The sequence below is a fragment of the Cannabis sativa genome, chromosome 7 (assembly GCF_029168945.1).
Source record: "Cannabis sativa cultivar Pink pepper isolate KNU-18-1 chromosome 7, ASM2916894v1, whole genome shotgun sequence".
Lineage (NCBI taxonomy): Eukaryota > Viridiplantae > Streptophyta > Magnoliopsida > Rosales > Cannabaceae > Cannabis > Cannabis sativa.
Window position 1 is genome coordinate 7,189,901 of NC_083607.1, and position 24,932 is coordinate 7,214,832.

Consider the following 24,932-nt stretch of genomic DNA (forward strand, 5'->3'; position numbering starts at 1 on the left):
TAATCATTTAGAAACACTTGGCATGTTGATTAGTTATCGAGCAATTTACAGCGAAACTCCCTTATTTTTCTTATGTTTTAATTTTTATACACTTAATTTTTTTTTTTATAGCAAAACCCCCTTAAGTTTATTTTTCTTTACAAATTTGACACGTCAGTTAAATATTACCGTTAAATATCAACTGAATACACATGTGTATATGTAACTATAAAACCTTGACTATAATATCTAACTGAAATCTTAAATTTACAAAAAAAAGTAAACTTAAGGGGGTTTAGCCATAAAAAATATATAAGAAAATTAAATATATAAAAATTAAAACATAAAGATATTTGATTAGTTATCTATTTTCTTTTTTTAAAAAATACTGAAAATTCATTTCCAAAAACAAGTGATTTATCCTTCATACAAATTAAAAACATGATTTTATTATTTTCTCACTTGTTCTGGTGTTGAAAAGTTCTTTATATGATATTGTTTATTAAAAGTTTTCTTCAACCTTTAATGGCTAGACAACTTGGAAACTACTAACAAAAAGATTCAACCCAAAAATAAAATCATATTTAGCACTTCACCAACTTTCTTGACCTTCCATACAAACACTAAATCCAATACCAGGACTTTAACTCTGTAATGAAAATGTAAACATGCCATCTTCTACCACTACCACATTTACAAACAAATAATGAGAATATAACAAGACCTTGAAAACAACCCTTTTAAAAAATAACTAAACACAAAGAGAGAGATTAGTTAGATTCTTATTTGGCAGGACCTACTGCCTTCTTGTAGGTATACCAGTTTGCAATCAATAGATATACAAAGATGTTTACCAAGCTGAGGATGGCCAAAACCCAGTAGAAGTAGTCAAGGTGACCTCTGTTCAAGTTATCAGGAATCCAACCGAGTTGCCCGTTCCTTGTGGTAACATTGGTTACAATAGTAACAAGCAAAGTGCTCAAGTAATTGCCTAGTGCAACGGTTGTGAGGGAGAGAGCCGAACACATACTTCTCATTGCGTCGGGTGCCTGGTCATAGAAGAACTCTAACTGCCCTATGAAAGTGAAAACTTCAGCACATCCCACAAGGAAATACTGTGGGACTTGCCAGAAAATCGACATGGGAATGTACTTGAGATCATAGTAGTTGTTCTTGCGAACAATGTCTAGACGGATGACTTCCAAAATCCCGGCAGTGATCATGGCAATCATGGATATGACAAGACCAATTCCCATTCGTTGTAGCTGGGTGAAGCCTCTCTCTCGGCCAGTGAACTTCCTGACGTATGGAACAATGATCTTGTCGTAGACAGGAGCCCAGAAGAGGACACTGAGAGTGTCGAAGAGGGAAAGAGACGCAGATGGAATTTCAAAGTGAGGCCCCATGTGTTGGTCCATTGTGTTGCCTTGCAAAACAAACATGGTGCTCATTTGGCTGTAGACAGCAGCAAAGACAATTCCAGAAGCCCATATAGGAAGCAAACGAATCACAGCCTTCAGCTCCTCAACTTGAGTAACTGTGCAAAGTCTCCAGGGGTTTGCCGATCCGCCCTTTTTTTCATCAGTGTCAGTCTCCACAGCTGCCTTATCAAAGAAGCTGCAATATTACATTGATAGGAAAAACCAAAACTTTAGATGCTAAAGAAAACAGAAGAAAACACATTCAAACATTCTATAAAAAATCAGATATTTCAAGGATTTTAGAAGAGTTCAATGCTATACTGACCTTAACTTGTCCGTATGCTCAAGCTTCCGGCTCCCTTGGATAGTACACTCCTCATCAGCAGTTTCATATAGAAGAGACTTGTCTTTGGGAACTTTAACATTGAATTTTCTGAAGGACGCGCAAATCACCTGAGCAATCCTTGTAAGGGGACTCCCTCCAGGTTTTTGAATTCGGTACAGTCGACTACCTGAGAAGAAAAACACAACTGCAATGGCCATTGCAACAGCAGGGACTCCGAATCCCCAACCCCATCCGACATTCATTTGAATCCAGACTAAAACTGACGAAGCAATCAGTGCTCCGACATTGATTGAAAAATAAAACCAATTGAAGAAAGAACTTTTCTTTTTCCTCTCAATCTCATCAGTTTCATCAAATTGGTCTGCACCAAATGATGAGACACAAGGTTTGATTCCACCAGTACCAAGCGCAATTAGATACAATGAGAAGAAGAAAAAAGAACGTTGTGATGCTTTAGGGTGGCAACCAGAGCTGTTGCAGGATGGCTTTAGTCCAGGAACAGAAGAAGATAATGTTAAGAAAGTCACACCCTGAAGGGAAAATTAAACACTAAGTCAGTTAAATGGATATAATATGTTCAATAATGAGTTTGAGAATGTATGCTGAATGGATTTGAATTCAAGAATGAAACTGATGAAACATATACTTGATCCAATCATGATATTAAGATATGATTATGGCTATGGTAAGAAACTTACAAACACATAAATAATGGAGAATATAGCAATTGTCCAAAACCTTCCCAAGTATGCATCAGCAAGGAAGGCACCCAGTAATGGTGTGACATAACATGTTCCAGACCAATTCGTCACACTGTTGGCTGCAGCAGCATTTCCCAGGCTTAGACGATCGGTAAGATAGTTCACAAGATTAGTACCTAATCCATAGTATGCCAACCTTTCACAGCATTCATTTCCTGCAATAAAAACATCAAACCATTCAGAAGACTCCAAACCATTTTTCTGGTAACAAAAAAGACATGAAAAAACTTACCAAGAATGAAACGACATGCTTTCCAATTCCCGGTTGTCTTCTTATTAGCTGGTTTATTCTTGATATCCACAGTCCCATCTTGTGTGTAATTGTCTTCTTCCATGGTGTTGTTCATGTTGTGTTTTCTGCTAGGACCCTGTTTAGCCTAGTAGTTATCTGCATATAATCATGCCAATTCATGAGATTCAATCATTAAAAACACAACACACGGCTGCAATGCCATCATCATGACAAGATTATGAAAGTGACAGAATGGTACATACATCATCATGCTCTTTTCTTTTGCTAGTGCTTTTGGTAGTTGAAATGAATAGGGTGGGAACACAATAGAAAAATAATGCTAATATGAACATACATATCTCAACAAGTACATGATAGTAACATACCACAATTATGATAGTTGGATAGGTGATTAGCGATATTCTATAAAAGTTGTTATATTAAATTATGTTGACCCAATACTTAATTATAACAATAATGATATGACACCAGTGGTATCTAACACCCTCCAAACTATTATAGAATATTGCTAATCAATTTTGTAAGGCCAACCTCTAAATGCTCTTAATAATATTATCATAATTCAGGCAGCATGACATTAGTAGACTTTTCTTGCACTTTTAGAACGAATATTACACTAGTGAAGAGCAACACCACACACAAAAAATTCATATATAATATATATATAAACCTGCAAGAACGGGAGAATAATATGATTACATCAATTTCTTTGGGAGATTATAAAATATTAACATGATTAATGGGTTTGACTCAGCCAGTAAAACCTTTTAAGTATTCTTTTGTTTGTCCAAGGCACAACCTAGAAGCATTCACCCTGATTTTAATATTTCAATAATTTCTATTAAATCTAAATTGAAAATATAAAAATCCAATAAAAAAAAGGTACATGTGCATCAACACCAATCAATGGATAGAAAGTCAAATTTTAGAATCAAATGTAAAGAATTCATTTCTTAAACCAAAAATCAAGTCGTGGAAGAAAAGTTGAAATAAAATATAAAAGCCCCATGAATAAGATTCTTAAAACATAGAGTTTGATTATTTTAGTGCAATATATTCATTTGTTTACACTATATGAGTCAAAACAAAAGATAAGATTGAGTTCAAGAGTGCATTTTTAAACCCCTTAAAGCAAAAATTTGGAATCTTTAAACAATATTTGGAATAAAACGAGAGAACCCATTACTGTAAATATGTTTTACAATTCAAAAAACTGACCTTTAAAGCTGTGGGAGAATTTTGTAAGCCTAACCCACCAAAACAGAGTTAAAACATGCCTGAAAAAAAAAAAAAAACAGAGAGAGATGTTGAGATTCACACATGCAACTGTAAGAGAATATAAATATGAAAAAAGATCCAGAAAGATTCAGAAAGAGATAGTCACAAACCGAGATATTAGCAGTAAACAATGTTGAAGGGGTCTGAAAAATCAAACCTACTTTTAGAGTAGAAATAGATGAAAATATGAAAGGAAAGAAATGAAAATAAATAAAAAAAAAAAGTTTGTTATGGAATTACAGTGTGAATACAATCTCTTTTGCAGTCTCCATTCCATAATTGAATTATAAATATTATATTTGTAGATTAGCTTATTTGTATTTTATACTTTACCATATTGTTATCATTTTATTATAATTATGCCATACACATATAATAAATTATTTATTTATGTATAAATAAATACATTAAAAAATAATCTTATAAAAATTAAATAATGAGTTGATATATGCTTTCACACTGCCAGAAGTCTAGGGTAAATGTTCATTTTTTTTTTTTTGAGATTAAGATAATGATTACAAGGAAATTTCTGTGTAAGGTTAATTATGACTATGATGCAGTATATAGAGATTTCACTAATCCTATAACTTGAGAGTCGATTGTTTTCTAGTGAATAAATATTTTGGAAAATAAAAACTACAAAGGTGGCCTTGGCCCAAGTTACAACAACATTAATTAAAAAAACAAAACCATATTTCTACACAATAATATACATGCTTTAAATCATATAGGAAAGATGATATATATTTTGAATATCTCACTATATAAAAAACAATGATATGACGAATTTTATATATTTTCTTAAAGTTATTCTTTTGTCACAAGTCTTGAACCATGCATTCACTTACAATAATGAAAAACTACCTTCAAATAGAATGGAAGGGTAATTACAAAGTATTTTACCATTAAATTTTACCACTGCTGATGAAATATCGAACTTATCAGTTTATTTTTAGATAATTTTATTACTAATTTGAATGAATTGAAATTGGTAAATAATTGTTATTTTGACTCATATTTTATTTGGTATACCCTAAGCTAATTTTAAGCAAGTTAATATATCTACTGCCCTAAATATTTTTAATGACTTTGTACTTTTTTAACTCATTATTATTTTTTACAAAAATAATTTTTTTTAATGTTTTTCTGGTTATAAATAAATAATTAGTGTATTATTTTTATTTACATAGCATAATTATAATAAAATATTAATAATATGGTTGGTACAAATAAATCATTTTAAAAACATTAACATTTGTCATTTAATTATATAGAGAGTGCAAAATAAAGTTTAAAATAGAATCTCCTTAACACTTCTCTTGTATTAATAATAGTAAATAGTTACCATATAACAATACATACGGCTGGATCCAACAACATTGTCTTCTATATATGTCATCATCTTATACATACACGCAATACCCAAAAAATAAAAAAAAATAAAAAAAAAAACCTATTTTTTCTCACAGTCACTTTCAAAGTATTTACAAATTTGGCATGTGATTTTTTTTTTTAAAAAAAGAAATATAAAATTGAAATTAATCAATTAAGGGAAAAAAACAAAAAAATACAAAAAAGGAAAAAAAATTACAAAAATACTTTGGGCCGGCCCATTAAACATTTATACAGTCCACATACAAATATTTACAAAAATACCACATGCACTAAGCCTTCACAGACAGCGAACCATGAAGATGAAAATACGCGCTCGTTTCAAAACCGCAAAACAACCAAAATGAAACCAAAACGAGAAAAATACAACTATTAATTCTGGCAAAATCAACTGGAAAAGAATACCTGCAATGATCTAAACTGAAAATGACGAAAAAATAATCAGAAAAACTGTGAAGAAACTGAAATTACACATTTGTTTTCTATTTTATTCGATCAAAATAACTCCCCCTAATATCGAAATCTATATTCATGAAATGTAGATCTGTAACAAACAGATCTGGAGCTCCCACTAAATCTAAAACAATGTATGATGTGAAAAATTTAAAAAAAAAAACCTCATGAATAATACATCTACGTTATATACAGTTGCATTTTGATTTATTTTTTGTTTTGGTTGCCTTATAGTTGCATTATCGTTTTATGATAGTTTATATATTATGCAAGAATTTAATTTGATGGGGACTAAGAAATAGTAGTTATACATAGTAAGTTTTGTGCAAATAGTTGCATATTAATTTTATAGTGAAATAACATATGCAAGTAGCAAAACTATAACAAAACTACAAAACAACTGTATGCAAGTGCAAATAGTTGCCTTATAGTTGCATTATCGTTTTATGATAGTTTATATATTATGCAAGAATTTAATTTGATGGGGACTAAGAAATAGTAGTTATACATATTAAGTTTTGTGCAAATAGTTGCATATTAATTTTATAGTGAAATAACATATGCAAGTAGCAAAACTATAATAAAACTACAAAACAACTGTATGCAAGTGCAAATAGTTGCCTTATAGTTGCATTATCGTTTTATGATAGTTTATATATTATGCAAGAATTTAATTTGATGGGGACTAAGAAATAGTAGTTATACATAGTAAGTTTTGTGCAAATAGTTGCATATGAATTTTATAGTGAAATAACATATGCAAGTAGCAAAACTATAATAAAACTACAAAACAACTGTATACAAACTAAAATACAGGAAAAACTCTTTGAACATCAACATCCATGATAAATCTCATTGTTACCCATTGATGATATAAAAATGGGACTGACCAGGTTAATCTAATCTATTAGCTTTGCCACCTTCACTCATAAATCTTAATCATGTTTGTCCTAATACTTTTCTAATATTAATTTTATAACTCTACTCACGTCAATACTACTATAAGCATGAATTAGATCGTTTTCTTTTCAAGTATAGAATATCATCGGTAATTGTTTCTTATTATTTTATTTTGTTATCTAATTATTTCGACGTGGCTTTGAGCTAGTCCAGCGAGAATGAAAATGACATTAAAATTGTACGAATTTATTTGTACATGCTTATATCAGTTGAATGGCCTAGTCAAAGTCTTCTCTTTTGTCATGAAAGTATTTCAGAAGTTGTAAAGTTAAACTAATAAGTTAAAAAGATTTAATTAAAAACTCGAAATAAAATTAAAAATAAAAAGGAAAGAAGAAAAAAGAGAGTGAAATGATGGATTGATTGATAAAAGTCAATCCTAGACCTAAGCAACAATATATAAGAAACTAGCTTTACAATTAAAAATTAAAAATAAAAAGAAAAGAAGAATTGTTATGGAAAAAAAATTAAAAATTAAAAACTGAAAATAAAATTAAAAATAAAAAATTAAAAACTGAAATAAAATTAAAAATAAAAAATTAAAAACTGAAATAAAATTAAAAATAAAAAGAAATGAAGAAAAAAAGAGAGTGAAATGATGGATTGATTGATAGAAAATGAAAAAAGAGAGGGAAGAGAGTAGGATTTGATTGATGATGGATGGAATGATGACTAAGTGGTATATGTGTAATAAAACAAACTTTGTAAGTAAAAAAGTAGGTATAAGCGTGTATGAGTAATTTTGTAATAAATTGTGTAAAATGGATTTTTCATGTAAAAATGTCATCAATTAACCCATCAATAATTTTGGCATGTTAATTTTGAATTCTCTCCCACTCTCTCTCTCTCTCTAACAATGAACAATATCATTACACATAGAAGTATATATTTTGGAAACTTACATAAATACTGGAATTTAGGTTAATTTTTACAAAAATACTGTCACACGGAAATCTTTTCAAAAATACTGTGTTTTTATAAAACACCAGTAAAACACAAAGCAGAACAACTCAAAATAATAGTAGAACACCAGTAAAACACTAGTAGAACACCAGTGAAAACTTAACACAGTATATTGCAGTATGAAACTTATAAAAAAAATACAGTAAAAAAGTAAAAAATACCGCCTGACAGTAATTTTGTAAAAAAAATGGTAAAAGTTAGTATACCATGTAAATTTCCTTATATTTTCAATGTAAAATATACACATTCTTTTTTTGACTTAGGTCCAAATGGAACCATAAGTCCCCTATTACAAAGCATAAAAGCCTCCACTCCACTCCACCCCACCACTTGGGTGAAGCCAACATTTATGATGGTAAACTCTTGTTTTTCTATCTTATCTTATTATATATTTTATCGTGTTGACAAAACAACTACGAATGAAGTTTTGAGTGTAAATTACAACATCTATTGTTAGGGATGTAAACGGACAGGGTGGGGGCGGGAATTACTCCCCACCTTTATATTTGTTTCTTAAATTCACTTTATATTTGCTCTAATACCTATTTAAATTAAAGTAAGAACGAAACGAGAATTACAGGAAAAATTTCTCATAAGGTACTCATTACATATATATGTTTTTGAAAAAAAAAGTCTCAAATAGAATTTAAGAAAAAAAAAATCATAAAAACTCATTAAAAAAAAAAACAAACATAAGTGAAATAGTATGTATAATAAATGGCGTTAGTAAATATAAAATTGACAATCGAAAATAAGTGGTTAAGTGTCATTTGTTAAAAAATAGTTACGTGTGATTATTAATATGCATCACCGCAAGTTTTTTGGTGAAAACTAAAATGTATCATTAATGTAACAATAAAAAACCTAAACCATGAAGTTATTTTAATTGTAATAGTTCAGATTTTAAAAGTTAAATATATACATATATTATTTCGGAGTAAGTATCTATTCCTCCGCCCTTGTCCTAAACCCGATTTGGGTATAACATTTAAATTCATAACCGTCTCTGCCCCCGCCCCATTAAGAGCGGGTACCCGTGGGTACCCAAACTCAAAAGAATAATTGCCATCCTATCCATTCTTTCAAAATTGAAAGAATTTTTATAGAACAAAGAACATTAGGCAATGATTGATAACTTTCAACAAATCTAGTAAGAGAAGCAATGATAAAAGTTGTGGAATTTTTCAATTTTTTTTTCTTTGTTTCTTTTGTTTATTCATTTATTTGGTTTATTTTATTAAATGAGTATTTTTTTTATTCTTTTATTATGTTTGAAAATTTTCCTAAATTGGAAAATAATATCAAAGAGGGTATTTTTGGTCTTTTTAATTTATTTTTATTAAAAATAGAGAAATTTTATTTGCACCCCATAAATTATAAGTACTTCCCAATATTAAAAAAAATAACTTCAATTAATTTTAAAAGTCACTTTTAAGATATTTTTTGTTAAATTTCTTTCTCACATTATTTCTCTTAATATCAATAATCATTTTAATTTTATTTTCACATTTTGTTAAAAAAATATGTATAATTTTTATAAATAAAATTTTCTATAATTTTTTTTCTTAATATTTAAAACATATATATTTTTATAGATATATTTTTTAAGAATATTAGAAGAAAGAAAAAAAAAAACTAGTATCAATTGAATATATATTTTTTTTTATATAAAATAAAAATTATTAAAATAAAAAATACTTATAATTTATGGGTGCGAATAAAATTCACCTTCAAATTAAGTTCAAAGACTTTTTATTTTTATCATTTTACAAAATATATAGGGGGTCATTATTTAATTTATGAATACTCAGAGTCCTTTATTGTATTTATTTAAAACTTAAGGACTTTAAAAATCCTTAATCCTTATTATTTTTAGAAGGTAAATGATAAGTTATTCTTAATATTAATACGATTTTGTGCATTAAAAAAACGTGTGTTACTAAAAAGATGCAAAATTTCTCTGTTGGTTGAGAAAAATGGTGCATTTTTTGTTAGATAAAGGAGTGTGGAGATGTTTTTTTTTTCTTTCTATTCAATTATATATTTCACTATATTTCAAAATAGTAAATTATAGCACCAAAAAAAAAAATAGAAAAATGCATGTAATGCTTGGTTGTTGTTATAAAATAATATAAAATAGATAAGAAGAAGATGAAGAGAGAAAGAAAAACTAAAATGAGAATTTTTCAGTTGTTTATTCTAATAGGGTGAACACCTATTTATACAAAAATATGACTAAAAGAATGAGAGACCAAATCAATGTAATAAAAGGAAAATACAATCAAGCATTAATGGTGATAATTAATTTGGTGATTTGGACATCCATAAATAATATTTCATAACACTCTCCCTTGGATGTCTATAAAAACTGTCTCATTAAAAACCTTGCTGAAAAAACTTGGTCAAAAGAAAAAGAGGGCAGTGTGAATTAACTCTTCCTTATTTAGGCATTCATGGAGATCTTTTAATCGACGAATTCCAATCTTGTATGTCGTCTTCTCAAATGTTGATATTGGTAATAACTTTGTGAATAAGTCTGCAAGATTGACACTTGATTGATTATGTTGGACACAAATATAGCCATTCTCCTTAAGATCAAGAGTTAAGAAGAATTTATTGAAAATGCCTTTAACTCTATCTTCTTCATTATAGCTTTAGTTGAGCAATGCGTATCGCGTTATCTTCATAGAGAATTGCTAATGTTGATACTGCGTTACAGAGTGCAATCCATATATTTCTCGAATATGTTATGTCAATGATTTCACTCCCACACATTCTTTACTTGCTTCATAAAGTGCAAATATGTTAACATGATTTAAAGTTGTCTCGTTAAAAATCTTATCAGGAAAATCCAATGGGACAAAACCTAAGCTAAGGAAAAAGAGTGCAATATAGATTTCATATTCATAACTATTTGTAAGTTACCTCGTTAAAAACCTTGTCAGGAAAACCCAGTGGGACAAAACCTGAACTAAGGGAAAAAGAGTACAACATGAATATATCTCCCCCTCATGCACATATGATCCACAATTATTTTGGTGATAATATATCTCATAAGATTATTGTTATCACTTTTAAAATATCACAGTATATTATCTATGATCATATATTTTCTATCTCTTCAGAGTATGTGTGGAATTCTAAATTATGAATGAGGGGTTTGTGGAACATCAATATTTATCTAACTTATTGAATCATTCATGTGTGTATATAACTTTGTTCATACTTAAGTTTAAAATTTTAAGTAGATAAGAACATAACACAGTAATGATAATATAAACTTTTATTTGCGAGAATGATGGTACTTTAAGACTATATATTTGTTCCATCTTTGTTGTATAATCTTAATTTCCATATCAAATGATCATATATCTATAATTCTTGATGCATATGAAGTACTTCAGGACTTCTCTACTAATGAACAAACTACATACATTTAATATTTCTCAATATACAAAAAGAAATAAAAGTTTGTTTTTCAATCATTTATAATATAATCAAAGATTCTTCAAGAGTCTATCACAACGTATGATTTACGAATTTATATTGCATAGATAACCATACGTATTTTTAAAACAACAATTTACTTACACATCTTTATTTCATACAACGATCTTTGTCATAAAGTCTAGGCGACTTTGAAATTATATCACTTAAGACATGTATTAAATTCTTCTAAAATTTTTAGATAAAGCTTATTTCAAATAGAAGATCTAGAAGACCAGCAAAACCTCTTTTACCTGCATTCTGAAGTTCTTTAAAAATAGAAGATCTAGGGTTAAGCATTTGAATATTTTTCTTGAGATTTTATAGTTCCTTTTTTAATAGAGTAATTTTTTCATCTTTAATGCAAAAATCAGTCTCATAGTCTTTAATTTTTATTTCAAGAGATTCAATTTGATGAGACATTTCTATTAATCATGTTTGACAAGACTCTATTTTTAGAAGTAACTTGTATCCACTTTTTATACATGACCTTGTATGTTTCAACGAGAGACTCTTTACAGATTTCAGAATCATCTGAATTTGAATCTTCTTTTTCAATGGTATTATTCAAACATACCAATCTTTCTTTCACCTATGAATCACACAACAAACTAGAAGAAAAACCGAGGCTAGTGCAACATTCTCAGAATTTTCTTCATCACTCTCTGTTTCATCATCACTCCTTGTGACATTGAAACTTTCCTTACTATTTTTCAGAGTATTTGCACACTCAGATTGAATGTGTCAAAAACCTTCACATTCCCTGCACTAAATCTCTTTTTTATTAGTCTCAAAAGGTTTGAAAGATGTATTTCCTTTTGAAAATTTTGGAGAATTCTTTTTATTACCCATCTTCTTCATATATTTTTGAAAGTTCTTGGTTAATAAAGCAATTTCATCATCACATTCATTATCAGAACTTTATTTTTTAGCAACTCTTAAAGCAATACTTTACCTTTATCACTGATGGACTTGGGTTTGTCCTTTTGTTTAATTTGTTGATTCAATTCAAAAGCACGCGAAGAATCCATTAACTCCTCCACCTTCATTGTGCTAAAATCTAAAATCTTTAGCTTCCTTCGTGGCTAAAAGTTTAGTGTCGAACCTGTCTGGAAGAACTCTAACAATTTTTCTGACAAGAACAAATTCATCAAGTTTTTCGCCAAGAGCAAAATATTCATTAGCTATATCAGACAGTCTTTCATAAAACTCAGACATAGTTTCATTTTTAGACATCCTAAGATCATCAAATTTTATCTAAAGCATAATAAACCTAGAACGCTTAACATCAAAAGTTCATTCACACTGAGTTTGAAGGATTTGCCAAGCATCCTTAGCAGATTCACAAGAAGATATAAGTTAATAAAACTTTCACCTAGTCCATTAAATATAGCATGTAAAACTTTACTATTGTAAGCAGATCATCTTCGTAGACCATTCAAGTTCAGGTTTTAATTTTGAATTACCTTCAAAATCTACCACAACAGGAGGAGACCATCTTCAAAGAATCATTCTCCATGCTTTCTCATCTTAAGACTTGATAAAAGCCCTCATTCTAACCTTCCAATAAGGATAATTGGAATCATTGAGCAGCAGTGGACGAGAAATGGAACTTCCTTCTGCAAAAAATGACATATTGTACAAAAACATACAAAAATGATAAAGGACCACACAAAGAGTTTAGTGTCTCGCTTTGACACCAATTGAAAAACCTTATTTTTACAAATGCCAATAATATTACTAAATTACAGTAAAAATACAATTGTAATAGTCTGTAGCAATAGATTGCAATTCTGTTACTGCAGAACACAGATTTGCAAAAACAAACCAGGACTATAAATAAATAACTGTATAATATAAAATAAATTGACACAAGAGAATTATACGTGGTATTAGTATTCTTTTAAACACTCCTAGTCCACCGGGGCCACGCCTAGAGAATGAAATCAATTATTAAAGTCTCAAATAATTACAAATACAATTGACTTAAACAAGTTTGGAAGACTCTCTCTAAATCTTTTCCACAATCCTTTGTAATTCACTTCACGAATCTGATTTTGAAAAACCACCAAACAGCGAACTCCCTTCGTCTTTGATGTGTGAGTGCTTATTTCCTCCCAAAGTAAGGCTTGAACTAGTCTTCTCTCGAAGACCTTTCTCTTGTTCAATCAAGTTGTTCAACTGATCCTAAGAGCAGCATAAGAATAATAAGATAAATACTAAAACCTGCCCGAACAACTAGGTTCTCACAAAAAGAACTTTCTCCTCACAAATAAGAAAATATGCAAAAATGAAAATTAGAAGAGGTGAATCGTTTGACTGCTCTCTAGGTTCTATTTATAGAACACAGCGACCCTAGGGACATCCACAAAAATGATTTCACAGTTGTACAACACTTTTCTAAAAATTTCCTAATTTGCAGCATCAGAATCAGACTCTGCAACAGTAGATCAGGACCAGAAAGAAAACTTTCCAAAATAGACTACGATAAGAGAATTTCAAACATGTCAAATACATTGTGTTATACCCGAAATTGAGTTACCATTTCAAGAGAGGACACATGTCAAGTTAAGGGGAATGTGGATCGATGTAATCACTTTTAATGGAATAACTCATTAATTACGTAAGTAACAGAGTATACTTACAACTCGCTAACTATAAGGTCTTATGCAAGGTAAAGATATACAAACTTTTGCCCCATGTATTAACGAAAAACCATACGGCATTGGATGCATAAAGCGAGACATCAACTTCGTTACACCTGGGAAGACGAAAGCGGTGCATTTTGACTGTGAAGACACTTAACGTATAATATACAAACTAAGTATATCAGTTGGGTGGACTCAAGACCTAATAAGCAAGGAGCCTATCTCTCTATAGGAAGGAGCACTCCTATTACTTTCACCAATCAACTTCAGACATCTTTCAGTGAGACTTATAGTCTTGATGAGTCAGAAGCTGACATTCAAATTATGATGACTGTCAAAGTACTCTGCATTAGTAAGAATTGTGATTGTCAAAATGAAGCATTAAGCCTTCAAACAAAGAAGCAACGAGGCGTATATCGTTGACCTCAGAGAGATAGGGGAAAAGGCTCCAACTTGCTATCAAGGTCATTGGTACCAAGTTCCCGTCGACACATTCCAAACCCCATGAATTAAAACGTGTTTAAATACACAATAATTTTTGACCCAGTAAAAGCGGATAAATCACAGCTGTGTGATATTCAAATAATAACCGCATTTATACTACGTGATATGTAATCAAACTCCACGATTTCAGGGGATAAACGTTGTAAAGATTACAGTCAACTCTGTAATTAACTGCCTACTATGTGATTATAAATAGTGGCAAGTTAGATTAAAAAAGAGGAGAAAATCATAAGAAAAAGGGCCCTGAAAAACCATCAGAAATCTAGTAAGATTGACTCGTGGACTATGCAGAATTTTAACTACAAAACCACGTAAAAAGTCCTTTGCGTTCATACTTTTTCTTTTACTGTTTTTTTTTGTGAGATTATCACTATTTGGCTTATATTTGGTTAATGAAAATTAGCGTTTACAGTTTGGTGCTTTCATTGAGAGCCTTTGTGAAAAAGCTCAGAAAAAACCCTCCTTTTTAAAGAAAAACCATCTCCTTCATGGCTGAAAACTCAGAAAACACTAATACACCACATGAAGAAACTCATCACCATTCTGGGAAAGAGGTCATGGGCTCTAGAGGGTCTTCCAACCAATAGTCTAAACGGACCACCCGCTCCAAGAGGATTCAACCTGAGGGTGGCCCCAGCACTCACACCACTCAATCCCGGAGGACCCAACCTGACGTTGGTCCTAGTATGCGAACCAACACGTTCGAGAAGGACTCAACATGGGAATGACCGAAATCTTAGAATGAGGGACAAAGGACCCAATTGTGAAGGTGCTCAGCCTATGGGAGAAGGCACTTATGAGATAGAAAACTACCACCTTAGACACCGCTTGGAGGAGGCACAACGGCGGAACGCTGAATTAGAGCGTGATGCAGTCGCAGCCAGGGCGGCACAGGGGACTAACACTCAAAATCAACCTGAACTTGGAGTGAGAAGACCACGGGGCAGACCTCGTGGCTCAAGAACTAGGACACAGGAAAATGTACAGGAAGAACAACCTGGGGATAATGAGATTCCCCCTGAAAATTTAAATGATCAGCCAGAACCCTCTCATAGAAATGAGAATGGGAGGGAACCTTAAACTGATGAGCAGGAAATTCCTCATGAAAATGAGGAAGACCCTGGGACTCAACCTGGAGAACGTAGATCACCTGCGAGGAATCACTAGCATTCTTTTCGAACCCATAAAGAGCAGGCTCGTACAAACCCTAGTGGGGGAAATACGACAAACCACACTCAGGGGGAAGAACAGAGCGTGAAGAAGCAAGTGTGGCCTCAGAGTTCAAGGACCCATAATCGATCAACTCGAAGAGGAGAGAGTGCTCGACGAGCGAATGATCGAGAAAGCATGGGGACTAGTAAATTCGCGAGTCACTCGAGGACGAGGTCCGTGAGTAGGACGTAATTTGTGAATAAAATGAGGTCTTCCAGTAATTACTCCCAGCCGGATCTGCGAGAGCATTTGAATTGGAAGAAACTTGATCTTCGCCAACAACTCGGTCCAAAGCAAGAGGATCCTATCCAATTGCGAATAGACGAGTTGGAGGACAAGTTCAGGAGATATCAAGTGGGGGAATTAGGGAGACAATTTGGATACGACTCAGACGAGAAGCTCGAGCCGTACCACCCAGATATCATGAATACTATTTTTCCCCTGGGATTTAAAAATCCACATGTCTCATCGTATGATGGAACCACCGATCCGGTCTCGCATTTGAATAACTTCAACACAATAATGCGAGCTAGTAATGTGACAAACAATTTACGCTGTATTTTGTTTCCCACCTTGCTAGTTGGAGCAACAAGCAGCTGGTTCAACAAGTTTACTCACCATTCCATAACTTCATGGGAATAGTTTTCTAGGAATTTCAAGAAATAATTCTAGGTTGTAAGGGATAGACAACCCGAGGCAGCCTCGCTAACCAATATAAAGCAATAGCCCGACAAGACACTTAAGGCATACTTAAGTCGTTTTAGCACAGCTGCTGCGAGGGTTAGGAATCTGGATGATAGTATATAACTTACAACTCTTCAAGCGGGGATCTCTACTGATCCTTTAACCGCTGGGGGCGAATTCTGGGACAACTTACAGGGTCGTCCAGTGAAGAACATCACTGAGTTCAATAAAAGGACTAAGGTGTTCGTCCGAAAAGAAGAAGCTCAAAAAGAGATGAATCTGTTGATATTAACAAAACTGTCTCAACAAGAGTTGATAACTCAGGGGCCTTTGGCTCAAAGAGAAAGGACGATTCTAAGGAATCGTCGAAAGGTAAAAAGAAACAGAAAGAGCACGATAAGTACGTGCCAGTATATACAATTTCTACCGAGCTTAATGAAACTCGGGAAAATATTTACCTCGCGCATGAGCCAAAGGTTGCCTTCTGCAAACCCGAGCCCATGAGGCATGCGAGGAACAAAAGAGATCCTAAAAGGTATTGCAAATACCATAAGGACATTTGGGCACACAACCGATGAATGCCGTCAGTTGAAAGATGAGATAGAAAGTCTCATCGCTCGAGGGCACTTCAAACAGTATGTGAAGAGACAGGACAATGGACACAACCAGCCCAGTCTGCCCAGCAACCTAAACAACCAGGGGTTGCAATCCCCTCCTGTTGAGGGAGAGGACATCCTGGTTATTTCGGGAGGGCCGCATATTGCAGGATAGAGCAACAACGCCCAAAAAAGATATGTGAAAGAAATAAAAAATGAGCAGTCGGCACTTGCTCTGAAACCTTCCAACAAGGTAAGAACAAAAGAACCTCCAATCATATTCACGGAGGAAGACGAGAAAAACGTGAGATATCCTCACGTCGATCCATTGGTGATTACCATTCAGCTCACCAATAAAAGGATAAATATGGTGTTAATAGACAACGGAAGCTCAGCAAACATCCTTTATAATGAAACGTTGAGGAAGCTGGGGCTCAAAAAAGCCAAATTGAGGCCTTGTATGGTAAATCTTTACGGCTTCACTGGTGATAGTATTCCCAGTCTAGGCATAATCGAGCTCGCATTAACCTTGGGCGAGGCATCCCTATCCGCCACATTTATGCAAGACTTTCTAGTTGTCGACCTGCCATCGGCTTACAATATATTGTTGGGTCTCCCGCATTGATCGGAATAGGGGCAATTAGTTTGATCAAGCACCTATCCTTGAAGTTCCAAACACCAGAAGGTGTGGGAGTGGTGCGAGGCAATCAGATACTGGCTCGCGATTGCTATCGCATAGAATTACAACATAGAAAAGCCGGTCATCAGTTAATGGCGGTCTTGACAGATGAAAGCAAAAAGAAAGGCGAGGATCTTGACCCTCGGGTTCAAGATGAAAGAAACTTATTAAAACCAATTGAATAATTGGAAGAAGTTATTCTCGACCCAGGAAATCTTGCAAAGTGTGTTTACATTGGGAAGAACCTGGACGAGCAGCTAAAATAGCAGCTAATAAGTTTCTTAAGGGCGAACCAGGATCAGTTCGCCTGGAGCCATGGAGATATGATAGGGATTGACCCTAATATTATCTGCCATCATTTAAATGTTGATCCAAACTACCCGGCAAAGGGACAGAAAAGGAGACCCTTGGATTCCGAGAGACAAGGGTCGTTGAAATAGGAAGTAGATAAGTTATTAGTCAATGACTTTATACGCGAGGTGTTTTATCCCTTGTGGATAGCCAATCCTGTTCTTGTCCCAAAGCCCAACAGAACTTGGAGAACTTCCATTGATTTTTCTGATCTGAATAAGGCGTGCCCAAAAGATTATTTCCCACTACCCAGGATCGACCAGTTAGTGGATGCAACTACTGGGCACGAGCTTATGTCATTTATGGATGCATATTCTGGATATAACCAGATAAAAATGCATGTCCCAGATCAGGAACATACGAGCTTCGTAACCAACATGGGACTCTACTGCTACAAAGTCATGCCGTTTGGGCTGAAGAACGTTGGGGCAACATATTGTTGGAAATTATTTTACCAGAATCTTAGATCTACTCACAAGTATGTTTATTAACACCCTAAATATGAACTTTCTAAAACGATGAAATAAACACATATAAAGTTAAAGAAACCTTACATTGAGTGCAGCGAAATATAATGACTCCTTCCGTTCAGATATCTAGCCCTTGATTCCTTTCTGTAGCAGAACATTATCAATATCTGAACCTGGATCTCTTTCTCTGAATCTTTGATGCTGAAACTCCTTTGCTGATGATCTTTCTTCACGATCTTCCTCACTATGATTGAGGTATTGCTTGATGTGTGTGGGCACTACTCTAATCACTAAGGATTTCGAAATTCAAAGGAAGAAGAAAGAAGAAGTGGTAGCTAAAGATAGGGAGAGAGAAGGCTCAGCTTTTCTGAATCAGAAGAAGTCTGAAGAAAAGTGTAATTTTCCTGAAGCCTTCACTATCTATTTATAGCATTCCACTAGGGTTAGATTTGAATTATATGGCATTAAAATAATCAAAAAATCAACTTAAAAACCTACAATAGGTGGCCGGCCAAGCATTAGTGGATTGGGCCTTGGGCTTTGCAATTTTGCAATTTTAACACCTTTTGTATCTGATTTTCTCAAAAATGCCAATTTCCTAATTCAACCATTTAAATGCCAATTCTAACTATTTAATAACTATAAATAATTATTAAATAACATTGTCATTTATCATATTTATTAATTGAACCATACAAAGTATCATAATTAACAAATATGCCCCTATAAACTCTTTCTTTACAATTTCGCCCTTACTTAGTGAAAATTTCACAAATAGACATAGTCTAACTTGTGAATTATAATTGATAAATCAAAACCAATTACATGAGTCTTACAAGCAATATTATCTCAACTAGTGGGGGGACCATGGGTCTATATAACCGAGCTTCCAATAAGTAGATCAAGAATTTAGCACTAAAATTCACTAACTTATTAATTCTTCGTTGAATCCACGCATAGAACTTAGAATTGCACTCTCAGTATATAGAATGCTCTATATGTTCCACCATATAGACACATCATTAGTCATCCATTGTTATAATCCTAATGTGATCAATGATCCTCTATATGAATGATCTACACTGTAAAGGGATTAAATTACCGTTACACCCTACAATGTATTTATTCCTTAAAACACTTGACCCCGTATAAATGATATTTCAGCTTATGTGAAATGAGTACTCCACCATTTATGTTCGTTTGGTCAAGCTCGAAGAAGATCATCCTTTGCTTACTATTCGCCAGATAGAAGCTATAGATTCCATGTTTATGATAGCACTCCCACTCAATTGCACTACCGTGTTCCCAAAATGTACGTATCACCCTGACCTAAAAGTAGGCTTAACTAACAAATCAAAGAACACGAATAGCCTTTCAAGATTGAGACTAATCATAACAGGATTAAGAACATTTGATCTAGGATCAACTAGGCGATATTGACTTGAATAGATATTACGGTAAGTTTAATAAACCTAAGTCAAAGTTCAATATCGGTCCCTTCCGATGCATACTCCATGCATCCAACCTGAGCTCTACTTTAACCAATGCTCTGGAAAGAACATAGCACTTCTCCAAATGCAAGTAAACTCTGTTGTAGATTATCATATCAGTAAAACCCTATGTCTGATAAATCTAGGAAACTTTATTCACATAGTCATGTTTACTTTCCAATGTGTTGACGGCACAATAAACAGGATCAAGTATGTGAAAAGGGTTTCAGATGAATTTATACATTATGTACATATAATCATGAAATAAATCATGTGAACCATGCAACATTAAATGTTATTTCTGATCTATATTAATAAGTAAATCTGATTATATTGAAATGAGTTTTATTTAGGGCATAAGGCCCAACAAACTCCCACTTGCACTAATATAAAACAAAAAGTGTGTTTCAAATAATCTCAACACCTTGATATACAAATCAAGTGTAGTAGTAGTAAACTCCTCGTAATAGGATCTGAAAGGTTGAATTAGCCACAACCTTTTCTCCACTATTACTCTTCCTTAATCACAAAATCATTGATAATGTGAAATTCCTCTCTATATGTTTACTCTCTTGGGATACTGGATTCTATATCTTTGGCAACTACTTTTGGTTAATCAGGAAATTAACACTAGTAGTTTAAGGCAATTTGGAATGATGCCAAAAATGTATAGAACTTTCCTTAGACTGAATAAGTACCTTTCCTGCAACCTTAACATTCAAATTCCCTCTCTGCGTACCTGTAGACTTCAGATAGGTTTTTACACTTCTCCAAAATCACTATTCCACCCTCAGAGTAATCACCATCTTATCAGAAAGATTTACTAGCACAAAGGCAAATTTCGAAATCTGATATGGTGTAGTCTAAGAGTTTTAAACACACCCTTATAGACTAACATATAGTTCCTCTTCTCTATCTTAAGATTTACTTGATTGTCTTCCAATGTTCTTCTCCTGGATTAATCTGATACCTACTCATTACTCCCACTCAACAGCAGGTGTCTGGTCTAAGGCATACAAAAGCATATCTAAGACCTCTCACTGTTGATATAAGAAATTCTTTCATGGCTTTATCTTTTCTGGAATAGTTAAGACTTTTCCTTAGATAAATAAAATCTATACCTAAGAAGTTGTGAAGCTTCTATAGATTGCCATTAGAAAGAAAATGCTTCAGCATCTTACTAAAGTAAGTTGCTTGCATTAGAGTAAGTAATTACCAGGTATACTACAAGCCATAGGTTTAGATAAACTCAAACCTATAATACTAGGAACAGGAAGTTTTGTTAAGTCTATTGAATAGACTTATAAACGAAAATTTCCTTTTATGTCCTTGTAGTAGAAAACTTTAGGTTATTCCATGTGAATGGATTAAACCATAGTTCTATTGGCTTTCTTCTTAGTTTCTTATCTTGACAATCCATTACTTGTTTAAACTCACAATGGATTTAAATCACTAGTGTCTCCCAAGTCATAAGAAAGCGAGTTCCTAGAAACTCTCCCACTACGACAAGGTACCGTGAATTATGTCGAAGAAAACTAAATGGTATTGATCTCTTCGGTTGTGACAAGACAACAGAGGCAGTGGGATCATCATATGTTATATAAGATGATAGAACACTTTTGGAATCAAGAATTAAATATCTCCTTTATTTGCTACTTGCTTTTCAGACTTAGTCATTTTCTTAGAAAAGTAGTATTTGTTTAAACAAACACTTTCTTATCTATTGACAATGGGATGGTCCACCCCTAATCACTTAGAACAGCTAACAAACCATGGTTAACAGTTCTAGCTTTTCTTAAGATTTTGATTAGGTCATCCATGAATCTAGTAATGATTTACATTAAGTATACAACCATTACATCATTCTAAAATTGTATTACCATAGAAGGATTTAGGCAACGACTAGTAACTAATCATCAATATGCAACTCGAAATTTCTGGGGAGGTAAGTTTGGATATAATTCAAAAATCAATTTAATGATCTTTGAACTGCATATCTACTAACTATTTCTCCACCCCTATCAGTTCGCAAGATCTTTAACCACATACCTTAATGGTGTTTAACCATTGCTAGAAATTAATGAAATTTTTCAAACATTTCAAATTTCTTGCTAAAAGGTATAATCTAGAGTTATCGTTTTAAGAATACAACGAAAAACTCATATCCACCCCTGAATGTACATCCATCTGCGAATGAGATGAACTACTTTTAGTGGATATAGGCATATTAACTCTTTGCAGAGATTGATCTTGTCAAATCCACTATGAACAAGATACAAATGCCATAGATTAAAAAAAATGTGGTAGTGTCTATTGATGACATAGGTTTAGTTACATCAAAGAGTTCTTAGAATACTGCAAGTGGATCCTGGTCACAGAATACCTAACTCATATTCCATACAGTTTTAATCCATTAATAGAAGATGGATATTAAACACTTGAGAAAGTGTAACTGTATTGTATCTGGAATTAGAAATATAAGAAAATTACTGTTTGGATTCTAAAATTAAAGTCAAAGACTTAAATTTATACCAAATATAATGAGTAATTCTTTCTTGGAACACCACTACTATTTAAACTCTAAGTCAGATTTGCCCATACAAGTAGGAGATTTCTAAGATTGAGGATTTATATCAATTGGGAATAGAATTTCGGGATTATAATCATATGTGTCATTTAATTTCTTAAGAGAAAATATAGAATGACATGAAATGATTTATAGACCATTCATCCAATGATATGTTTTGAAGCTAATTCGAAATGAATAAGCTAAGAGGAATTAGGATAATTTCGTTTATAAATAAGAATCCAACGATGCTTCGATTAGCGAAAGACAAAGTAATCTTATTTATGTAATCTTCTTGTTTCATATTGTAAAAATACTAGTCTAAGGTGTCATCAATTGATGAACAGCTAGATATTGCATTTACAATATTTATCTTTCGAGATCTTACACTATTATGCATGTCTAATGGTGAAAATCCATTAGGGATTTATCTCATTAGAAAAACAAACATGTTAGACCAACAATGAAGATTCGAAATTAAACTACAACTTAATAACAGAAAATAACATGGTTCAATATAAATTCATACACAATTCAGAAATTATAAACATATAGCAAGTAGGAATGACTAGTGAAAATACTAAAACATACAATCCTAAATAATTTCCAAGGTTTTCAACAAACTGATACAATGTCCCGGTAGGCGAGAGTCAAAGTATCATTTATTGAATAGAGTTGTCAGCTCATCTAAAATAGAAACCATTCTAGCAACCTTTTATTCGATCAAAATAAGAATCCAACGTTGTCCCGGTAGGCGAGAGTCAAGGTTATTCTCATTTTATGAGCTTCCACCATTGTTTCATGTTTCATAAGTTTATCTCTAAGTAGTCACCGTAGGGGAGAGTCTAATAGAGACGAAAACTTACAAAACACTTATCAAATGAAATCTTACGGCGTTAAATGCGTTCAACGAATAACCATCCATAGGGGGACGAAGTCTAGCGTCTCGAGGTTATATTGAAAACATTTAACTTTTGTAAGACCAACAATGGAGATCGAATATCTTAATAATAATCAAGCTCATTATTTAAAGTGAGTTGTATTTTCTTTGATTCTCTTTATTTATTCTATTTATTTTAAATATATATTTATTTAATTAAAATTTCCAATTTAGAATGAAAAATTCTAAATATAAATTTTTATTTAATATTTATAAATTTTACTTAGATGGTGATGAAAATAACATGAATTATTTCCATCTTAGTAATAATTTCCAATAAATATTTAGAAAAATATTCAATTTAAGTTGTTACAAAATTAATTTAAATTAATTTACAACTCAAATTTAATTTTCTATAAATATATATTGCATTTCGAAAAATTAAAGTATATAAGAATACAATTTTCGAAAATGCATGTTAAAATAAAAAATTAAATCCTGGAAAAATTATTCTAATTTAATGTTGGCCCAAAATTAATTAATAAAATTAATTTACAACAAAAAATATAATTTTCCTATTTAATTAAATATATAAGAAAAATTTCAAATATTTAAGTATGATGATGAAAATCAACTTAAATATTAATTTTCTATTTAATTAAATACAATAGAAAAATACTTCAAGCAAAAATATCATCTATCTAGATTTTCCTTTGACTAATTAATTCAATTTCTAATAATATACTTTAATTCAATTTATTTTAAATTAATCAATAAATGAAAAAATCATTGATTTAAGTTGATCCAAGAATTAATTAAAATAATTAATTTACAACTTAATCTATTTTTCAAGATAAAATTCGAAATTCTAGCATTTAAGAAATGCAATTTCGAAAATTGATTAATAAAATAAAGAAAAAATATATTTTGAAAATTATTTAAATTTAGTTGAAAAATTAAATTTCAACTAAAAATAATTTTCTATTTAATTAAATGTCATGAAAAAGAAATGTTTAAGTATGATGATAAAAATCAACTTAGATATTTAATTTTCAAATTAATTAAATGTATCAAATTCAAGAAATAAATAATTAAGTGTAGAGAAGGCTTAATTATTAATTTCTAGTTTAATACTAGGAAAAATATACTTAAAATAAATTGTACCAAAATTAATAATTAATTTCACAATTTATAATATTTTCCTATTTAATATTAGAAATAATAAGTAGTCTAGAAATAACTATCTATAAAATATCTTATTTGACTAAGTATCTTTTCCACAAAATTTGAAAAAATATCTAATTTAAGTTGTATTAGAAAAAATCTAGAACTTAAATATTTTTCAAATTTAAATTTAATTAAATATCAAAAATTAAGTTGTAACCACTTAATTTGAAAATATTCCATTTTAAGTTAATATTCGAAAAGATATTAACTTAAAAAATATCTAAAGAATCTTAATAACCAATGCCTAAAATTCCTCAACTTAATTTTGAAATTTGAAATTCAAAAGATATTCAGATTTAAGTTGGTTAGTTGTAGATAACTAAATATCAACTT

The 24,932-nt window shown here is 31.8% G+C and overlaps 1 protein-coding gene across 1 annotated transcript; it reads right to left on the reverse strand.

Moving 5' to 3' along the window:
- Positions 1-539: 539 nt before the first annotated feature.
- On the reverse strand, positions 540-4,403 carry LOC115697465 (protein NRT1/ PTR FAMILY 8.1). The gene is made up of 7 exons (XM_030624482.2): positions 4,279-4,403; positions 4,149-4,181; positions 3,979-4,037; positions 2,740-2,895; positions 2,445-2,662; positions 1,726-2,276; positions 540-1,596 (listed from the first exon to the last, which is right to left on the reverse strand). Exons 4-7 carry the CDS (start codon positions 2,852-2,854, stop codon positions 762-764), a joined length of 1,719 nt encoding a protein of 572 aa, XP_030480342.1. The 5' UTR covers positions 2,855-2,895; positions 3,979-4,037; positions 4,149-4,181; positions 4,279-4,403; the 3' UTR covers positions 540-761.
- Positions 4,404-24,932: the final 20,529 nt, after the last annotated feature.

Bases quoted from the DNA above. Each gene is read 5' to 3' on its own strand.
- LOC115697465 (XM_030624482.2), bottom strand. From the start codon at position 2,854: ATGAACAACACCATGGAAGAAGACAATTACACACAAGATGGGACTGTG. The intron at 2,663-2,739 runs GTAAGTTTTTTC...TTTTTATTGCAG, and splicing joins AGCATGTCGTTTCATTCTTG to GAAATGAATGCTGTGAAAGG. The intron at 2,277-2,444 runs GTAAGTTTCTTA...TTTTCCCTTCAG, and splicing joins TCTCCATTATTTATGTGTTT to GGTGTGACTTTCTTAACATT.